Source organism: Electrona antarctica, assembly GCF_951216825.1.
Source record: "Electrona antarctica genome assembly, chromosome: 16".
Lineage (NCBI taxonomy): Eukaryota > Metazoa > Chordata > Actinopteri > Myctophiformes > Myctophidae > Electrona > Electrona antarctica.
The window spans coordinates 4,903,134-4,925,389 of record NC_136797.1 but is presented as its reverse complement, the minus strand read 5'-3'; the positions used below and the strand labels follow the sequence as shown (position 1 = coordinate 4,925,389).

At 45.2% G+C, this 22,256-nt stretch overlaps 1 protein-coding gene across 1 annotated transcript; it reads right to left on the bottom strand.

Moving 5' to 3' along the window:
- LOC306940100 (protein CNPPD1-like) lies at positions 1-22,179 on the bottom strand. Its single transcript, XM_079525080.1, has 9 exons — positions 21,995-22,179; positions 17,879-17,981; positions 15,906-15,987; positions 13,340-13,460; positions 11,758-11,886; positions 9,530-9,591; positions 5,051-5,168; positions 3,931-4,210; positions 1-1,469 (listed from the first exon to the last, which is right to left on the bottom strand). The coding sequence occupies exons 1-9, from the start codon at positions 22,055-22,057 to the stop codon at positions 913-915; spliced, it is 1,515 nt and encodes a 504-aa protein (XP_079381206.1). The 5' UTR covers positions 22,058-22,179; the 3' UTR covers positions 1-912.
- Between the last annotated feature and the right edge of the window lie 77 nt (positions 22,180-22,256).

Genomic DNA, 22,256 nt, shown 5'->3' with positions numbered 1-22,256 from the left:
GGGGAAAAAAAAGTTTATTTATTTTATTTATTATGGATTAATGCCAATTAATCAAATCTGGTAATCTGTTTTTTTTGGCACAGTGGGGTACAGTAGCTCTATTCACCAGATGTTCTCGTTTCAGCACAGACTGTGTTAACATATTGCCACTGTTTGTTGGGTTGTGAAATAAATCTACCGCGGTAGATCGACGCGAAGCCCGACTTATTCACGCTCTGTCGCGCGACGGTGTCACAAGTTGAAAATAGCCGACCTACAAGTTCATATAGGACCGTTTGAGAGCTACAAACTCATGTAGGCGCGCTGTGTGTAGGGATGGGACCATTAACCGCTATTATCGTGATAAAACGATACAAAATTATGATATCGGACATTTGAATTTATTTATTTAAATTAGGATGAATTCACTTTTGTTGGGCTGTAAGTAATGCACCACTTAAACCCCTCCATAGTTGATAAAACAGATCTGTAAACCCTCTACAGATGATAAAACAGATCTGTAAACCCTCTACAGATGATAAAACAGATCTGTAAACCCTCTACAGATAAAACAGATCTGTAACCATGTTCTTACTTCACAATACGCAAACGAGTTAACAACAAAAGTGTCATTTTAAGTTTTAACCGATTCAGGGCGGGAACCCCTTTTGGTGTTTTAAGCATTTTGTTGTACTTTAGCTATTGAAAAATAGCAGATCTACAAGCTCATAGCGCGGCACCGAGTGCCGCGCTACGAGCTTGTAGGTCTGCTATTTTTTTAAATGTTTGAGAACCACTGATATAGAAACATGGTATAGTCTAAATGGGTTTAAGCAATATTTTTTTGTATTATCGCGATAATACGGTTAATCTCCACACGATGGTTGTGTGACACCGGCAGGCCACAAAGCGTGAACGAACGGGGGTTCTAAACTAACCGGGCATGAGCAGAGCGGAGCGGGCTTTGTTGAGGGGAAGCCCCGCCCCTAGCGCACGCAGACCGTCCAATCCAGAGTCCAGATGGCGGTGGTGGCCGGTGGCCCCGCCCCCCACCAGGAGACCCGTGGCGGCCGCGTGGTGGTGGTTGCCGCCGTCCACCAGGGGGCAGCAGTGGACAAAGGACGAGTTGTTGGTGGCGTTGGAGTTAACGCACTGGAGACGACGACGATGACGAGGGAGGCAGCCGAGGTGGGTGGTGGTGGTGGTGGTGGACTGTTGTGGCAGCGCCCCCTGGTGGTGGTGGTGCTCTGGAGGGTCCGGTTCCGGAGCCAGGGAGCTCAGCATGGAGCTCCAGAGGCACAGGATGGACGTCGAGGAGGGTGGCGTAGTCGAATGGTGGTGGTGGTGGCGTGGTGGTCGGTAGGGCGGGGCTGGCGCGGTGCCCGGGGGGGCGGGGGGGCCGCTGGCGCCGTGCCAGCGGTGACGGTGGTCGCGTCTCTCGTCCCCGTCGTTGGTCGTCGACGACAGGACGCAGCCGGGAAGCAGCAGGGCTGTCAAATCAATCACCACGACAACATTACGTTAATTCTTTACTCTCCCATTGTCCGTATTCATATGTACCCCCCAGCTAGGGGACGTTATTTGCCCAACGTATACTCCGTGTATATTAATGGTTGAGCCCCACGGCAGCTTTTCACATTGATACGGTTGCTATTCAGTATTTTAGCCGTGACGTGAGCGCCCCCTCCTGAGATACTTCCGGGTCCTACTTTTGTGTCGCTTTTGTGTCCCCATAGAGTTATACTGTGACGCTCCGTCGGACTAAATCTGAGATGAAAACAACCACGAAAGTCTCATTTTACCGCTTTCCTCGCAACAACAAAGCTGCGCTGCTCTCCCACATCTGGCTGTGACAGGCCGTCTGCCCCACACGGAATACTATCGCCATTTTATTTCATTGTGTCAACTAAATCCTCATTAATGCAAACTAGATTCAACATACTCAAGCCTGCAAACATTCTAAATATGCCCCCGAAATATTTTACTGAGCAAATGGACTGTTACCACCTTCAATAATAATGATAATAATAGTCTTTATTGTCTCCACATCACCTTTTTTTTGTCATGGAAACTTTAATAATTCTACTCGAGTTGGAAGCATTAAGACCCATTTTAACCCTCAATGGCTTCCTTTCTGAAAAATAACGTCATTGTAAAAAGATTCACGCGTTTAGATATTCTATTTACAATGAGATGCGGACGGGAGCTGGTGCCACTTGGACCCGGACGTAACACTACAAATGACGTCGGACTTAAATACTGAACGGCAACGGATCACTCACCAACACCAGCTATGGGACGTTAAATCTGATCTCAGTTTAAACCCATTTTGGGCGGGAACCCCTTTTGGTGTTTTCAGCACTTTAGCTATTGAAAAATAGCAGATCTACAAGTTCATAGCGCGGCACCGACTGCCGCGCTATGAACTTGTAGGTCTGCTATTTTTTGAAAAATCGTGAAAATGTGCCTCAAATCTTTGAATATATATTCTTTTCATTTTCTAAATTTCGACGTCAGGCCTAAATGGGTTAAAGGGTAAGACCACTTTTTTAGAGGTTTGGGTTGTTTTCTTACCTTATTATGGTCAAACTAGTCCAGTCCAGGAGTTATTTCGCTCCATAGTGCAGTTTTACAGAAAATAACGTTATAAAAATACCAGCCCATTGACTTCCATTGCAACGGGGAAACAGCTCTCAAAATCACTCTTTTAGTTCGTAAACAAACACAAACAAAGTTGTTTCAGACAATATAGAGCAACACCAAAACTCATGTGGTTTTATTTTTTCATAAAAATGTTAACTTCCTGTTGATTTGTCCATTTTTATTCAGAAGAAAACCCGGACTGGATCCATGGATCCGGATCCAGATCTTCATATAGTAAAATCAACAGGAAGTTACCATTTTTATGAAGAAATAAAACCACATGAGTTTTGGTGTTGCTCTATATTGTATGAAACAACTTTGTTTGTGTTTGTTTACGTACTAAAATAGTGACTTTGAGAGCTGTTTCCCCGTTACAATGGAAGTCAATGGGCTGGTATTTTTATAACGTTATTTTCTGTAAAACTGCACTATGGAGCGAAATAACTCCTGGACTGGACTAGTTTGACCATAATAAGGTAAGAAAACAACCCAAACCTCTAAAAAAGTGGTCTTACCCTTTAACCTCGGTTCAAAAGGAGGTTTTTCAATCCAGGAGAGCCGTTCCTATTGGTGGATCTAAAGGAGGATTTTCAGGAGAGCTGTCCTATTGGTGGATCTAAAGGAGGATTTTCAGGAGAGCCTGTCCTATTGGTGGATCTAAAGGAGGATTTTCAGGAGAGCCTGTCCTATTGGTGGATCTAAAGGAGGATTTTCAGGAGAGCTGTCCTATTGGTGGATCTAAAGGAGGATTTTCAGGAGAGCCTGTCCTATTGGTGGATCTAAAGGAGGATTTTCAGGAGAGCTGTCCTATTGGTGGATGTAAAGGAGGATTTTCAGGAGAGCTGTCCTATTGGTGGATCTAAAGGAGGATTTTCAGGAGAGCTGTCCTATTGGTGGATGTTCAGCCATCCACAGTTTGGATGTAATTTGTGACTTTCGTACTGCGTCGGCATTTAAAGATTAAAAAGACCAATAGTTGTCACACAGAAATAATTGAAGATTATAACAATGTAATTGTGGGTTTTTTGGGGGGCATTCAACGTTAGACAACTAATAATTTAATAATTAAAAATTTTGAGATTGCCTTAAGGCCTCGTAATCAGATATGACAAATACAAATTATTATATGATTTAATAATTTTATAAAAAATAAAATGAGCGGAAATAGATCTACAAGCTTACAAAATAGGGTCATTTCGTGACACGTTGTAAGCTTGTAGATCGGCTATTTATGCTTTTTATTTTATTTCAACGATTATCTCGAACAATTCCGATTGGACGACGATGTAAAGACGGTGAGAGGCGTACCGTGAAGCCGCTGGCCAGGAGCAGGAGTGGGCGGGGTTAGAGGAGGGGCCTCTGTGTCGCCGCTGGGCAGCGATTGGCCAACGGTCTGGACGCCGCCGCTGGGCAGCGATTGGCCGACGTGGACCGCAGTGGGAGGAGCCGGGCCCAGGAGGGTCTGCTGATTGGTGGAGGAGGAGGAGGAGGAGGGCCTGCTGGGGAGACTCAGCTGCTGCAGCACGGCGCTGGTGGCGATGAGAGCCGCCACGCTGGTCAGGTAGACCAGACCCAGCATGCAGCACACCTAGTGGACGACACAGGTTAAGACACCTGTTAACACTTGTGATGCTAAGCACGTGTATATAGGCAACTACGCATCCTCCCAATTAAAACCGCGGGTGCCTCAGACGTGTATACACTAGAGTTCTCATCGGGCCCGAAAATTAAGGCCAGGCCCTAAACTGGGCCCTAACTGATCAGGCCCGAGGCATGGCCCAGCCCGGCCCGACTAAGTAGCATAGATGTTAGGCCCGACCCGGCCCTAAAACGTCGGGTTGGTGCAGAATTTGAGAACTCTACACAGAGTAAAAGTGAAATGCCAGTCAGCACCATCTTCATAATAGATAAATACACAAACAGACCGAACAGAACTATTATTTTTAATATTATAAACAAATTCAATATATATATTTTTTTCATGGAGCCCGAGACCCGGCCCGGCCCGGCCCTAAAACGTCAGGTTGGGTCGGGCCTGGTCGGGTTCGGGACCCGGCCCGGCCCTAAAACGTCAGGTTGGGTCGGGCCTGGTCGGGTTCGGGACCCGGCCCGGCCCTAAAACGTCAGGTTGGGTCGGGCCTGGTCGGGTTCGGGCAGAGTTTGAGAACTCTAGTATACACGTCTTTAGGTCGTTCTATCTCACCCATTCTGGACGGGAACCCCTTTTGGTGTTTTAACTAAGCATTATGTTATACTTTAGCTATTGAAAAATAGCAGATCTACAAGCTCGTAGGTCTGCTATTTTTGAAAAATCGTGAAAATGTGGCACAAATCTTTGAATATATATTCTTTCAGAAGACATTTTATTTATTTCGACGTCAGGTCTAAATGGGTAATTTCCCCAGAATTATTATAATAATTCTTCTACCTTGGTGAAGTGTTGGTAGATTGCTGTCAGAGCGTGCCTCCATGCATTCTGCTCCAGCAGAACACAGAGGTCAGTGTAGGTGAACCATCCTCTCTTCATCCCCTGACGCTCCGCAAGGCTGTGGAACACAGCGAGAAACCATACCAATGTCAACGCACAGCCCAGCCCACACAACAACACACTGTTGCTCTGCAATGCCGTAGAACAGAGAGAAACCATACCAATGTCAACGCACAGCCCAGCCCACACAACAACACACTGTTGCTCTGCAATGCCGTAGAACAGAGAGAAACCATACCAATGTCAACGCACAGCCCAGCCCACACAGCACACCGTTGCTCTGCAATGCCGGGGCGACTGTGGCTCAAGAGGTAGAGCAGGTCGTCCAATGATCCATGGGTCGGCGGTTCGAATCCCGGCTCCTCCTGTCTACATGTCGAAGTGTCCTTGGGCAAGACACTGAACCCCAAATTGCTCCCGATGTGCTGGTTGGTAGTACCTTGCATGGCTTCCGCCGCAATCGGTGTATGAATGTGTGTGTGAATGGGTGAATGTAATGCACAATCTATGTAAAGGCGCTATATAAATGCACCATTTACCATTTTATGCCGTAGAACAGAGAGAAACCATACCAATGTCAACGCACAGCCCAGCCCACACAACACACTGTTGCTCTGCAATGCCGTAGAACATAGAGAAACCATACCAATGTCAACGGCGCACAGCACAACCCATAAAACACATGCTATGCCATTGCATGTGCTGTAGAACACAGAGAGAAACAATTTAACCCATTTAGACCTGACACTAGATTCTACAAAATGTCTCCTGAATCCTGACAGTTTTCTGAAAAACCTGTGTTTCTATGTTGGTCGTTCTCAAACATTTTCATGTCAAGGACCCCCAAAAATAGATGTAATTGGCCGCCGACCCCCATGTGAAAATATGTGGTTCCAGTGACCACCCAGAAGAAAAGATGAGTTAAAAAAGCTCGCTCTGAAAGAATATATTCAAAAGATTTGCACCACATTTTCAAGATTTTTCAAAAATAGCACGTAAATAGCTCATAGCGCGGCAATAAAATAAAATAAAATTAAAAACACCAAAAGGGGTTCCCGCCCCCAAGATGGGATAAAACACATGCTCTGCAATGCTGTAGAACACCGAAAACAACCCATACTGGTGTCAACGCAATCGCTTCAATTTCAACCGCTTATCCATAGTCGGGTCGCGGGGGCAACAGCTCCACCAGAGAGCTCCAGACTCCCGAGCAACATCAGTAACTTCCTCCTGGGGGATCCGAGACGTTCCAAGGCCATCTCATCCTTGGTCTGCCCCGGGGTCACCTCCCGGGGTCACCTCCCAGTGGGACGTGCCTTAGGGTTGGGTGACGATACGAATCTATCGTCAATCGCGATTTGGATAAGTCTATCGCCGATTATTTTTATTAGGCGATTTTTCAGGGCGATTTTATTTTATTTTTTGCAGAATAATACTCAATCTTATCGAAAATTCAACTCTTCAAACGTAGCCTGTACAAGCGTAAGCAAAATGCGAATTAATTTGGGCCAGCAGCCGCCGGTAGAAAGCCCTCCTGCCCAAGTAGCAGCCCGAGTCCCCGGCCGCAGCAGCATCCAGGCATCGGGGTCTGACGCTCCGACCGTCTGGGCGGGGAGGAGACGTTACTGTGGAGCAGGCTACATGTTGCTGTGTTTTGTTTACACTGTCACTCCAGTCCGGGCCCAGTTAAATAATATACAGTCACACTGATGTCTCGTGTCTCATCACCCGACGTGCTTCAATGCATGGCCGTGAAGTCGGGGGGGAAAATAAAAAAATAAAGAAAAGGAAAAGGAGCGAGTGAGAAAGAGTTAGCATTGCAACATGCTATGCTAACACTACCAGCCATGGTGGTGATGATAGCTTAGCTTAGCATGCTGCTCGTCTGTTCAACTTCACTTCATCTCCGCTTGTAATTTATTTCTTCATTTGTTACCCTGACACCCGCGCTGCAAAAAACAGACGGATCTACAAGCTCTCAACGCGTCGTGAACGGCACTGCAAAAACAGGCAGGACGCGACGCCTTGAGAGCTTGTGTTGTGGATCAGCAGCCCATGCTACTGTGGGAGTGCGGGCTGCTGCCACCATGATGGGAGCCGGCACTCCGAGCCCCCGACGGTGCGGGGAGGCAAAGACTTCTCCGGGGAGGAGGAGAAGTTACTAGGGCAGGCTACATGTTGCTGCGGCTAACAACACTGTCACCAGACATGGTGGATTGGTGGTTGTGATGTTAGCTTGCAGCTGCTTGTCCGTTCCAACTTCACTTCATCTCCAGTTCTCCACCTGTAACTTATTTCTTATGTTGTTACCCTGGGTGGCTGCGCTGCAAAAATAGACATATCTACAAGCTCTCAACGCGTAGCGAACGGCGCTGCAAAAACAGGCAGGACGCGGCGCCTTGAGAGCTTGTAGATCAGGCTTTTTTGCGACCCGCAGTGAGCTGTTCTCACTTTACTTATATGACACGAATATATCGTCCATCGGCGATTTTTGGACAGGCGATGGGCGATTGAAAGAAATTGGCATATCGCCCAACCCTAACGTGCCTCAAGGAACACCCTAGGGAGACGGCCCGAACCAGATGGCCGGCCCGAACCACCTAAGCTGGCTCTTTTCCAGGCGAAGAAGCAGCGGCTCTACTGCGAATCTCTCTCGCGTGACTGCACTTCTCACCCCATCTCTAACACCGGGGCTAAATGGTAAATGGTGCATTTTTTTATATAGCGCCTTTATCCAAGGCGCTTTACATAGATGCATTACATTCACCCATTCACACACGCATTCATACACCGATTGCGGTGGAAGCCATGCAAGGCACCAACCAGCACATCGGGAGCAATTTGGGGTTCAGTGTCTTGCCCAAGGACACTTCGACATGTAGACAGGAGGAGCCGGGATTCGAACCGCCGACCCATGGATCATTGGACGACCTGCTCTACCTCTTGAGCCACAGCCGCCCCTCCGGGGCTCCACCGGGCGAGTCAGCGTCGCGTCTCCGTCAGGGAATGTTCCCTTTTTAATCAATGAAGGGTGGCTCCACTGCCCGCGCTGCGTTGCGTGACTGCATTAAAATTGCCCCGGTTCGTTTTTTGACACACGCACGCGTGACGCGACGCACCCGGTGGAGCCCCGGCGTAAGGGAGATGTCAGCCACCCGTCGAGGAAAACTAATTTCGTCCGCTTGTATTTGCGACCTTATTCTTTCGGTCATGACCCACACTTCATGACCATAGGTGAGGGTAGGAACGGTAGACAGACAGCTTTGCCTTCTGGCCTTCCAGCTGGCTCAGCTCTTTTGGTACAGTGACTGCAATACCGCCCACGCTGCTCCCCCGAAAACCAGCGCACAGCAGACATTAAAGGCCAGTCCACACTCCACACCAATGCAACTCCTTTGCAACAAAACCGTTTTAAGGACTGACCTTAAGCCCAAACCACACCAATGCAATGTAAAATGACTTCTAGTGGATCTCTTGTCCACTAGTGTCCACTAACATTTTAGTCTAGTTTTTATTTGGTGACCAAATAGACAATATACAATTAGTTTTAGTCATCATAAGTAAGTAAGTAAGTAAGTAGCCTTGCCGAGCCATGAGGCCCATAGGGCAGGGGTTCTCAACCCGTGGGTCGCGACCCCTAGGGGGGGTCGCCAAATTATTTTAGGGGGTCCCCAAATTATTTAAAAAAAAAATATATATATATATATATATATATATATATATATATATATATATATATATATTTTTTTTTCAAGATTTTTCAAAAATAGCAGACCTACAAGCTCATAGCGCGCCACTCGGTGGCGCGCTATGAGCTTGTAGATCTGCTATTTTTAAATAGGTAAATTATAACTGCTTAAAACACCAAAAGGGGTTCCCGCCCAAAATGGTTTAAGGTTATTGTAGCAGTCAATTTATATTGGGGGTCGGGAGGGGGCGGGGCGGGGGTCCCGAGACGTTGCCAAAGCATTTTCGGGGGTCCCCGGCCAAAAACGTTGAGAACCCCTGCCATAGGGCAGGAGCCTATCTCCTGTTTCTGTAGCGTGAGGCAGCTTGATGTACAAGTACACCCCCTGGACATGACGCTAGTATGTCGCAGGGACTTACCCCCAATCCAACCCTTGATGCTGAGTGTCAAGCAGGGAGGCACTGGGTCCCATTTTTAGAGTCTTTGGTATGACCCGGCCGGGGATTGAACCCTGACCTCCCAGTCTCAGGGCGAACACTCTAACCACAAGGCCACTGAGCTGGTATATCTAGTCATCATAGCTTAGTTTATTTAGTTTTCGTCAGTGAAAAGAGGTAGTCGACAAACATTTTTCGTCACAGTATTAGTCGACGGAATCGACACTGGTTTGGCCTAAGAGTAGAGAGGTCTTCTATAAGGTCTAACAGCAGAGGGCAGTAGTGAGCACCAACCTGGTTTCTAAGCGACTCAGAAGGTTGAAGTAGTCACTGGGCTCCGTGTAGAGGCTCCACTCCTGAAATTACACACGTAACCTAGACATTAACAACACTGTGGTTACATACCTAACCTAGACATTAATCACGATGGCATTGAGGAAAGCCATCTCCACCAGTGGACCACCAGTGGTCCTTGAGGGGTTTCCAGGTGGTCCCCAGCTAAATGGAGAGTTGGTAACCAAATGGACCCTTACAGATGTTTAACTCTTGAGAGCGTAAAATTAAACCAAATGGACCCGTATGGGTCCATTTGGTTTAATTTTACACTCTCAAGAATTAAATTATCGTTAAACACCTGCATTACTTGAGGCAATTTACTAGAAGTCTACATAATTAGAGAATGTAGAATAATTATTTTGATCAACGTTTGCCTGTTATCTCTCCTAATGGTACCGACGTCAACACAGCGATGACAATGTGCACACATTCTTTAGTTTAGGGATGATCTGAGAGGCTGAATGTGATCAAATGGCGGCTCAAATGCAGCGTAAATGATGGGCCTCGACGTGAAAAGGGTTGAAAACCCACTGGGTCAGTGTTACTCACCATGGCGTCGAGGAAAGCCATCTCCAGGCCGTTGACCGCTTGTTTCATATCAAGGAATACCACCTCTAATACTAAGCATGTGTTGTATGGAGAATATAGGTTGCTACCTTCAGGAAGGAGATATGGTGTACCAGCATACAATAAGGTCAGACTAAAGCAGTGTTTCCCCAACCTTTTTTGTCCCAGGGCACACTTTTCATAGCCTAAAAATCTCAGGGCACACCTAGATATACGGTGTATAGGCCTATCTATATACATATACATACATATGTGTATGTATGTGTGTGTAAATATATATATATATATATATATATATATATATATATATATACACACAGTGTTGGGAAAGTTCATTTATTTTAGACTTTATTGAATAAAAAAAACCTTGGGGGATTAATAAAGTACAATATCTCCATTACCATTATCCAAATTAATTCCTTATTATATATATATTTTTAAATACATTTTGGAGAAAAAAAATAGCTCATATGCAATGTGAAATGCCACCTAATTATTAATCCTTTTCCTTGTCTTTATTATGGGCCAACTTGTGAAAGCTGCATGCTTTTATTGTGAAGGGTCTCAGTTCTCACAGCCTGCATATTTCCACGTGCTGAAAATAGCTGATCGACAAGCTCACAACACGTTGCGTCCGCAACGCGTTGTGAGCTTGTAAATCAGCCATTTTCAGCATGGAACACGTGTACGACGAAGAATAAATCAGGCATCACTGCGCTTCTGTGGAGGATTTTGTTCGCCGAACGAGGCGATCATGTATGGACAGTTGGACAGCTATTTTTCGTGGCACATTATGTTTAATCACAACAACGTCACGTTTACTTTACCTCCTCAGTGTTTGGGTCGGGAACATGTAGGACTGTATGTGTCTGCTGTCTTGAGGCTTAACACTCCCATCGCCCAGGACGAAGTTCTTTGTCCTTTCTATTAGTAACGCCCGACGCCCAGGACGAAGTATTGTCCAAAAGACGAAGTTTATTGATATGAGAACGGATCGCATGGCTCCACAGCCTGGGAGCGCCTGTTGGGCAATCCTCGGTGTTGCGTTGAGTGAGACGTCATCGAAAAACTCCCTCCCCTGTTTAGCTGATGAAAACGAAAATCTTAAAACGTTCATAACTCGCGATCTAAATCATCCCGTCTAATTATGAAAAAAGATCCTGTGTTAGACGGCGCTCCGCGGTCCAGTCGCAAGTCGCGATAGATTTCTTCTTACCTCCCGTTGTTGTCGATCGACTCTAGAGTGGCGTGGCTATTGTTAGCTGCTACACACACATTCACTACAACAACCGGTCCGTCCGGAAAAGGGGTCCGTGTTTATAAATCGAATGGGCGCTATAATGTAATGGATTAAATAACCCCGGGCAATTAAATCATGATCAACTGTTAATCAGGAGTTGTAGTAGCCACAGGGTAATCTAAGCGGTGGATATTGCTCTTGTCTTCATGTGTTTATGTATGTAAATTGTCTTGTTCTTTGTGTTTATGTCAAATGTGTGTATATGTGTTCTGCATACTTGGCTGCTGGGTCGCAAGACACATTTCAGTGTGAACTGACAATAAAGTACTAAATCATATCATATGTATGGCATGAATGTATAGGGTCAGTGTATACTCACGATGGCGTTGAGGAAAGCCATCTCCAGGCCGTTGACCGTTTGCACGTCCAGTTTTCCCGCCGTTCCCCACTCGTCGTTGAACACCTCCTCGTCTTCACCTTCGTCGTACAGGTACTTACTGGCAACCATCTGAAATTAACATACATTATCATAAATTAACCCATTTTGACCCGAGATCAGATTCTAAAAATGTCTTCTACATCCTGACAGTTTTCTGAAAAAGCTATGTTTCTATGTCAGTCGTTCTTCGATTTTTCAAAAATAGCAGACCTACAAGCTCGTAGCGCGCCACTCGGTGGCGCGCTATGAGCTTGTAGATCTGTTATTTTTTCAATAGCTAAAGCATATCATAATGCTAACACCAAAAGGGGTTCCCGCCCAAAATGGGTTAAAACACCTCCGCTCCATCGCCAAAATTAAGCCATTTCTCTCCACAGACAACCTCGAAATAGTCCTCATCCATGCACTCATATCATCCCGTCTACATCATTGTAACTCCCTCTACACCGGAATTTCCCAGTCATCCCTATCCCGTCTCCAACTGGTGCAAAACGCGGCCAGACTCCTGACTGGCACCGTGAGGCGAGTCATTGGTTAGACCAGTCATTAGTCCTACAACTACAACCCATCTCAAACCCTCACCCTAAACCTAACCTCCCACGGGGCAGCACACCTAAACCTAACCTTAACCCATGTCTAACCAATGACTAGTCTAAACTAAGTATACACCCCAACGGACGGGCCCCCTCCTACATCTCTGACCTCCTATCATATCCCTCCTCCATCAGGACCCTCAGGTCAGCAGACAGACGACTCCTAGAAGTCCCAGCGACAAAGAAGAGGCTCAGGGGCGACCGAGCCTTTGCTGTCGCAGCTCCTATACTATGGAACAGCATTCCTCTCGCTGTCAGATCTGCCCCCTCCGTTGAGTTTTAAGTCTAGCCTCAAAACATTTATTTTATATTCACAAGCCTTCCAGTCCCCCTGATGCTCTTGCACTGTCATAAATATAGGATATGTTTGCCGTGCTGCTTTTAAACTGCTCTTAACCTACAGTTTTCTGTGTTTCTATGTCAGTGGTTCTCAAACTATTTCATGTCAAGGACCCCTAGAATCATATGCATTTGGCCTCCGACCCCCATCTCAAAATATGTTGTTTCAGGGACCCCCCCCCCCCCCAGAAGCAAAGATTTGAGTTAAAAACATTTGCTCTGAAAGAATATATATTGAAAGATTCGTGCCACAATTTCACGATTTTTCAAAAATAGCAGACCGACAAGCTCGTAGTGTGCTATGAGCTTGTAGATCTGCTATTTTTCAATAGCTAAATTATAACATAATGTTTAAAACACCAAAAGGGGTTCACGGCCAAAATGGGTTAAACGTCTTTCTTGTCTACCGTACCATAACTATGCATTGTTTTAGTTTGTATTGCTTCATTTTACACGGGTGTATTGTATTGCACTGTATTGTAACGTTTTCTCTGTCCTGTGAAGCACTTTGGTACGATGAGTCGTTTTTAAATGTGCTATACAAATACAATTGATTTGATGTCCTATGACCCCCTGACCTATGACCTTACCATGGAGATCAGGAAGAGGTCGGAGGAGGAGATGTTCTGCAGGTATTCAGGGTTTCTGTGTCGGAGTCGCTCGATGTAGACCAGCGCTAGCATCATAGCGCATGGAGAGATGCACGCCTCTCTGCAATACATAACACATATATATAAAACACATGGAGAGATGCACGCCTCTCTGCAATACATAACACATATATATAAAACACATGGAGAGATGCACGCCTCTCTGCAATACATAACACATATATATAAAACACATGGAGAGATGCACGCCTCTCTGCAATACATAACACATATATATATAAAACACATGGAGAGATGCACGCCTCTCTGCAATACATAACACATATATATAAAACACATGTAAGACACACACACAACATATATAAAACACAACAAAATGAGTGGTGCAACTCCGTGTGGGGGTCCCCGGTGGGTCTCCCCACTCCGTGTGGGGGTCCCCGGTGGGTCTCCCCACTTCGTGTGGGGGTCCCCGGTGGGTCCCCCCACTTCGTGTGGGGGTCCCCGGTGGGTCCCCGGAACTTCCAGACCCACAGGAACGCACCCAGGGTCCCATTCCGGTTTCGGCGAGCCGCCCCGCGTCCGAAACAGTCGAAAAATGACAGAGTTACTGTGTGGGGGAATTAGCAGACACCTCTCCCTCTCTCTCTGTAATTAGCAGGCAACAGTGCAACTGAACACTATCTCTCTCTCTCTCTCTGTTTCTAGCACAACAGCGTCACTTTTGCCCCTACTGGTACTCTAAACATAGGGACACGTGGATATTGCTGTTCCTTGGAGTGGTTGCACCACTCAGTCAAAAGTATATATAAAACGTATACAAAACCCATACTAGTAAGATGCCCTTTAGGGCGAGAAGCGAAATGGCGAGGTGGCGTGCATGCATCCGCCTGGGTGACGGCAGCACTGGCGCTTTGGCATGGGGGGGGGTCAGATCAACATATGGAATGAATTCTGTACTGGCCATATATGGAGCGTGTCTTGTGTACAGGGTTTGATGAGGTCTGGCCATATATGGAGTGTGTCTTGAGTGTACAGGGTTTGATGAGGTCAGATCAACATATGGAATGTCAGAACAGGTCAGCTCCATATTTGGAGTTCTAAGGGTGGCAGCGGGGGCAGTGTCTTGAGTGTACAGGGTTTGATGAGGGCCCAGGTAGGGCCGGGCATTAATATTCGGGCCTGTTGAGAACTCTTAGTTTTCGCCGGGCGCGGCTGCACTAATAACTTTGGGGCGGGCCCGTCTAGAGTTTGAATGGACAGGTCAAAAGGGAGACATCGGAAAGAAAGGACGGGTTGGGAAGGATCAACTTATGGAATGTCAGAACAGGTCAGCTCCATATATGGAGATCTAAGGGTTTGAGGTCAGAAGTAGAGTTGCTGGCCGGCTCCATATATGCATGTCTAGACATGTCTTTTTGATCGATTGATTGAAATATTTATTAACAGTTTGCAGAATTACAGTACATTTCAAGCACAAACTCAATACAAAGGCTGTTACTGTGAGTGGACGACCCAATTAAGCATTACACTTGTTTACAAGAGGGTCCACCATGTTCAATTCATCAAATACAGCTGAAATACAGCTCAACAGTGCGAGCAGGTACTCTCATTTGCTAGTAAAAATAGTACCGTGCGAATTGTGAAATGCAATTTGTAGCACCAGCGCGACTACAGAATTTGACCATTCAAATCGTGATAAAGACAAGGCTCTGAAAGATACAGCAAATGCACATTCAATGAGTCGCAACTCTACACCTTAATTTATATTTCTGTAGTACGGCAGTGTGTCGTTCGCCAAAAAGGGCAGATCTACAAGCCAACAACGTGTCGAGGCTGGATGCGTCGTTAGCGTGAAGATCTTGCTTCCACCGCACCGCCCCTACCCCTTTTTTTGGGGGGGGGGGGGGGGGGGGGGGGGGGGGGGGGGGTCGCTGTTCTGCCGTGCCCGGCAGCAGCCATGCCCGGCGGCATCCAGCCATGCCCGGCGGCAGCCGTGCATGGCACACCTGGTAGATTCCATACCATATGGGGCCGTATAGTACACAACTCACACCTGGTAGATTCCATACCATATGGGGCCGTATAGTACACAACTCACACCTGGTAGATTCCATACCATATGGGGCCGTATAGTACACAACTCACACCTGGTAGATTCCATACCATATGGGGCCGTATAGTACACAACTCACACCTGGTAGATTACATACCATATGGGGCCGTATAGTACACAACTCACACCTGGTAGATTACATACCATATGGGGCCGTATAGTACACAACTCACACCTGGTAGATTCCATACCATATGGGGCCGTATAGTACACAACTCACACCTGGTAGATTCCATACCATATGGGGCCGTATAGTACACAACTCACATGGTAGATTCCATACCATATGGGGCCGTATAGTACACAACTCACCTGGTAGATTCCATACCATATGGGGCCGTATAGTACACAACTCACACCTGGTAGATTCCATACCATATGGGGCCGTATAGTACACAACCCACACCTGGTAGATTCCATACATCCACTAACCTGGCGACGTGCGCGGCGTACTTCTTCTGTAGCTTGCGTATGGGGCTGGGGGCAGATTTATGGAGGAACTCCACAGCGATATCTGGAAGAGATATATGGATACATTAACCCATTTAGGCCTGATGTCGAAATTTAAAAAATGTCTTCGGTATCCCGACGGTTTACTGAAATACCTCATGTTTCTGTATCAGTGGTGCTCAATATTTCATGTCAAGGACTCCAAAAATGATATGCAATTGACCCCCCCATCTGAAAATATGTTGTTCCAGGAACCCCTCAGAAGCAATGATTTGAGTTAAAAACATTCGCTCTGAAAGAATATATATCCAAAGATTTGTGCCGCATTTTCACGATTTTTTAAAAATAGCAGACCTACAAGCTCATAGCGCGGCACTCGGTGCCGCGCTATGAGCTTGTAGATCTGCTATTTTTCAATAGCTAAAGTATAACAATGCTTAAAACACCAAAAGGGGTTCCCGTTCTGAATGGGTTAATGGATATATGGATACAGATTAGCGTCCCTCACTTCACACGGGTGTGATTTTTGCTATATATTTGAATTGAAATATATTTGTATATTGGAACCTGAAAAGTAAAATTTTTATTTAATTTCAAGTGCATTTTGTTATACTTATGTAAATTGTATTAACATATATCAGACATAAAAATACTAGTCATTAAGCTACTAATATATAAGTAAGTAAGTAAGTAAGTAAGCCTTGCCGAGCCATGATGTCATGAGGCCGGGAGGCCCATAGGGCAGGACCCTATGTGAGGCAGCTTTGATGTACAAGTAGTACACCCCCTGGACATGACGCTAGTATGTCGCAGGGACTGACCCCCCAATCCAACCCTTGATGCTGAGTGTCAAGCAGGGAGGCACTGGGTCCCATTTTTAGAGTCTTTGGTGTGACCCGGCTGGGGATCGAACCCCCGACCTCCCAGTCTCAGGGCCACTGAGCTGGTGCACTAATATAGACGTAGAAGTAATTAAAGCGGGTCATGTTTGGAATTGTAACAGCTGAAAACAACAATATATCAGTATTCTGACATTAACCCATTCTGGGCGGGAACCCCTTTTGGTGTTTTAAGCATTATGTCATACTTTGGCTATTGAAATAAAGCAGATCTACAAGCTCGTAGGTCTGCTATTTTTGAAAAATCGTGAAAATGTGGCGCAAAGCTTTGAATATATATTCTTTCAGAGCGAATGTTTTTAACTCAAATCTTTGCTTCTGGAAGGTCCCTGGAACAACATATTTTCAGATGGGGCCGGCGGCCAAATACAGATATTTTTGGGAGTCCTTGACATGAAATTGATTGAGAACGACTGACATAGAAACATAGGGTTTTTCAGAAAACTGTCATGATTTAGAAGACATTTGTAGAATCGTCCCCAGGTCTAAATGGGTTAAATGCAATAACATTCACAGTGGAAATGACTGACTTGTAAATAATGGACCCAGACAACGTTTTTAAAATCACAGGGAATAGAACTTTACTTATTTATTTTTTTCTCTTTATAGATTGTTTTATAAAAAACTAATTCCCCCTTTTAAACACATTATGTGCCCTTTCATTCTTTCAAAATAGCGACGTGGGGTGCCCGTGGGGTGCCCGTCCGATTTCGCAAAAAAAAATAAAAATAAGCACTAAGCTGCACATCTCCCGATGTGCAGCTTAGTGCCTTGCATGGTTTCCACCGCCATCGGTGTGTGATCGAGTGCGTGAATGAATTCACTCATTCACGCACTCGATCACACACCGAGGCACAATCAATGTAAAGGTGTATGAATGTCTGTGTGAATCATGTAATGCACACTCTATGTAAAGGTGTGTGTGTGTGCGTGCGTGCGTGCGTGCGTGCGTGCGTGCGTGCGCGAGAATGGGTGAATCTATGTAAAGAGCTTTGGATAAAAGAGCTACATAAATGCACCGTTTGGCGTTTACCATTTAACCCTTTGAGGACTGACCTGTGACGGGGCCAGAGAGGACGTCCAGAGAGACATCGGAGTCCAGGCCGTAGTAGAGTCTCTTCCTCACTCGCTCCGAGAGCTTCTGGTGGCCAGGAAGAAACTGTAGATACATAGATAGTATGATACCTGGATTATTATTATTATTAAATACCTGTGATGAATTGAACACATTTGTTACATGGCTTGGTTGAATGCTTGATTCTGATTGGTCAATCGCTGAATTCAGCGGTGAGTTATGTCTTGATAACAGACCGCTCTGCTCTATAACAGACGACCGCTGCCTAATCAAACCCTCTGAGCACCTGCTGCGCCCCGCTTGATTTACTGCTGTTTCCAACATGACAGCCATGTAAACACACACACACTGTGACACACACAGTCACACACACTGTCATTTACAGCTAAACATTGCTCTCAAAAATGTTTTTGAAAACATTTGAGCGAGAAATAGACGAAGCAGGACCCGAAAACTGATTCTATTTGATCAACTCACTTCCTTGTTTTCCGACAGTGTTCCAGCCCTGCAGCTGGCCAGACGCAGCCAGCGCAAACTTATGGAATACTTATTTTTTTGTGTGTGTTTTGGGTCAATTTATTAATTTATGTTAGGTACGACCATGTAATAAGCGGGATAATATCTGAATTATCTCCCGACAATGACCACCTAGCCAGATATTATCCCTTTCATATTAGATCACAGATGTGGACCACAGTTGGACCACAATGGAAACACAAGCCCTCAGGGCATTTTGTGTTATTGTAACGCCCGGGATTCAAACTCAGGTCTCCCACGTGAAAGACTGAAAGTGCAATATCTATTATCTTGGAGTCACTAGACCAAAGGGAGATCCCTACTCCGATGGACCAGGGGAGATAAACCCATTCTGGGCGGGAAGTTACCCTTTTGGTGTTTCAAGCATTATGTTATGCTTTAGCTATTGAAAAATAGCAGATCTGCAAGCTCATAGCGCGGCACCGAGCTTGCAGATCTGCTATTTTTGAAAAATCTTGAAAATGTGGTGCAAATCTTTGAATATATATTCTCTCAGAGCAAACGTTTTTAACTCAAATCTTTGCTTCTGGGAGGGACCCTGGAACAACATATTTTCAGATGGGGGTCGGCGCCAAATTACATATATTTTTGGGGGTCCTTGACATGAAAATGTTCTAGAACGACTGACATAGAAACATGGGGTTTTCAGAAAACTATTTGTAGAATCTGGTGTCAGTCCTAAATGCGTTCAGACTTTTGAGGCCATCAGACTGAGGCTCTGCCTTTGTAACCGTTACTGCCTCTGAGCCACTCTGCTACATCATCCTTTTAGCTTTACTGTATAACTGTACCTCTGTATTTTAGGAAAAAAATGTATTCAATCAATGCATCAGTTCATCCTATCCTATCCCCCCTCTACCAGGACCTTCAGGTCAGCAGACAGGGGTCTCTAAGGGCCGATTCATACTCCTATTTTTAGAGCCGAATAAAAGTCGGTTCGGCTCTGTAGAGCCTAAAATGTGAGGTCATTTGAGGTTCGGGGGGGGCGGGTACCGTCCTAAAGTCGGCTCTTCGGTGCTACTGAAAATTACTACTGACGAGCCGAAATCATTTCGGCACTACAGCGCCGAAACAGCGGTAAAATAGGAGTATGAATCGACCCTTAGGGGTTCCGCACACCAAAAAGAGGCTCAGGGGCGACCGCGCCTTTGCTGTCGCAGCCCCCACACTGTGGAACAGCATTCCCCTCGCCGGTAGGTCTGCGCCCTCCGTTGAGTCTTTTAAATCACAACTTAACATTTTTATATTCACAAGCCTTTGCATCACCTTTCCTTTTAGATGACTTTGTCCTATTTGCCTGTTGTTCTACTATTGACGTCTTCTGCACTGAATTGTACTGTATTGTATTGCATTTTATTGTATTGTATTGTATTCCACTATATTCTGCCTTGTGAAGCACTTTGGTACAATGAGAGTTGTATTTAAATGTGCTATATAAATACATTTGATTTGATTTGATTTGATATCAAAAGACAAGTAGCTGCTACTTTGGTGGCAGCTATAGAGGGTATGCGCATGCATAAAGTGAATTGTAGATCCAGTGGCAAATCGAGTGGCAAAGTGAGTGACAAAGTTAATTTAATGTTGTTTAAAGTAATTTAACGCAATCAAATTGGACTTTTCTGTTTGGATGTATGGGCTGTCAAGGTCAGAAAGTAGTCTTTTTGACACTCAGTATGGGCATTCCCGCATAACTTCCAGGTATGATGATGATGTCACGCACATACCCTCTATTCTGAATGAATAAAGATATTACTGGTGGGGTTTTCACAATATTTACACCATAAGGTTTCTTATAAAAATCTGGATTGGTTCTAGATATAATAATACCTTGGTAGCTAATACCTAGGTAGGTAGGTAACTAATACCTAGGCAGGTAGGTAGGTAGGTAGGTAGGTAGGTAGGTAGCAGAGCCATAGAGTAAGACAGAGTTACGACAACTCCGTTCACTTCATGGGGCCAGTCTCTTCTACTATTGAATGGGGACAACCGGAAGTTTACGGAATGCATTGGAGTCTATGGGCAGAGCAGAGTACATGAACCACGTGACCAGGCTGTTTTCTGCCCCCTCAACTGTCTAGTCTATGGCTCTGGTAGGTAGCTGGCTGGCTGGCCGACTACCTGCATTGCTTTCCTAGCTATAATAATTAGGTGTCACCTAGCCTGGTAGCCGGCCGCTGCGGGCCACAGTGTTGATGTTGTCGACTAAAACAAAGACGAAAAATGTTCGTCGACTACCTTTTTTCACTGACGAAAACTAAGCTATGATGAGTTGATGACTAAAACTAGGACTAAATATACTGACAATTAGTAATTTTACAATTAGTTGCATGCTGAAAATAGCCGATCCACAAGCTGGGGGGCTTGTAGATCGGCTATTTTCAGCAAGTCATTACGACAGCATCAAGGCCCGCCAAAACACATTGTGTTCGACTAAATCAACTGTAGATTTAGTCGACTAAAATCTTATGACATTTAGTCGACTAAAACTAGACTAACACTAAAACATTCCGGGTGACTAAAATGTGACTAAAACTAAATTAAAACTATTCAAGAGACTATGACTAAAACTGAAATAGAGAAATTTGCTGCCAAAAACAACACTATAGCCCCGATACGTTCCCTCAGTCCTCAAACCTTCTCTTATGGGGGTCCCTGGAATATAACTAACTCAGTGGTTCCCAAAGTGGGGTCCGGGGACCCCCAGGGGTCCTTGAGGGAGTTCCAGGGGGTTCCCAGCTAAATGATAGTTTGGAACCAAATGGACCTTTATGGGTCTGTATGTAACTCTGAGTGTACACAGGTCCATTTGGTTCCCTTTGTACACTCTCGGCGTTAAATCAACATTGATTTTACAATATAAATTGGGGGTCCCAGAGATAGAAATGCCATTAAATGGGGGGGTCTGTAGACTAATATGCATGTCAAACTGGTTGAGAATGGGTGTCCCTGGAATGTTTTCAAATGGGGGTCCGCGGGGCTAATTAGTGTCAATTTGGGGGTCCTTGACATGAACATTTTTGGGAACTGTAACGGAACTAACTACTAAACCAACCAAGCAACACCAGCTGTATTGCTTAATAGCTAGCTATATTAAGGTGAAGGTAAATGACAGGAGAACAGCTGAACATATAGTACAGAAGTTAGGACAATATTACCATAGTTGGAAACACATACAATTCTTAGATTAACGTCAAAATATCAGTGTAATCTCCATAGTTTTGTCGAAGCCTTATTATTTGCCTGTAACTTTAAATATAACCGTCACTATAGTTAGTATAAGCTACTTTAGGAATTCCACTTTCACATCCGTGAAACAATAACAACAAATTATTAAACATCACAAAACTGCCATAGATCATATAATAACCTACCCAGATAATATAACTATAACACTATTAATGGCCACGTTTTAACACGTTTGTCTTCTTTAGGGTGTAAATAAAACAACAATAATAATAATGTCAGCTGTCACAGCTAACATGCTAACGTTATTAGCCCATTAGCTCGCGCTGCGGTCCCAGTTATAAGAAAACAAACCAAACTAAAGATAAACTGACCGTAAACTCCTGGAAGTCCGACAGCTGGAACTTCTTCTCGTTAAACAACGCGTCGAAGTCCATTTTTGTTATTTATTGTGTTGTGTTTTATTTGTTTTTTAATTAAATAAAACAGACTAGCAGGCTAGGCTAAAAGGCTAGCCGCTCGCGACTACTAGCGCGAAGCTGTTTGGTTTCATAATAACCACTGGATCCCATCGCTCGGAGGGACGCCCCGCGACAGACAGCATCTCCGATCGCCCGGAGGGACGGGACGTCTGCT

Excerpts from the sequence above, each read along its gene's own strand:
- LOC306940100 (XM_079525080.1), bottom strand. The coding sequence starts at position 22,057 with ATGGACTTCGACGCGTTGTTTAACGAGAAGAAGTTCCAGCTGTCGGAC. Across the intron at positions 9,592-11,757 it reads TGGCTTTCCTCAACGCCATC|GAGTGGAGCCTCTACACGGA; the intron begins GTGAGTATACAC and ends GTGTAATTTCAG. Across the intron at positions 5,169-9,529 it reads CTGAGTCGCTTAGAAACCAG|CCTTGCGGAGCGTCAGGGGA; the intron begins GTTGGTGCTCAC and ends TGTGTTCCACAG.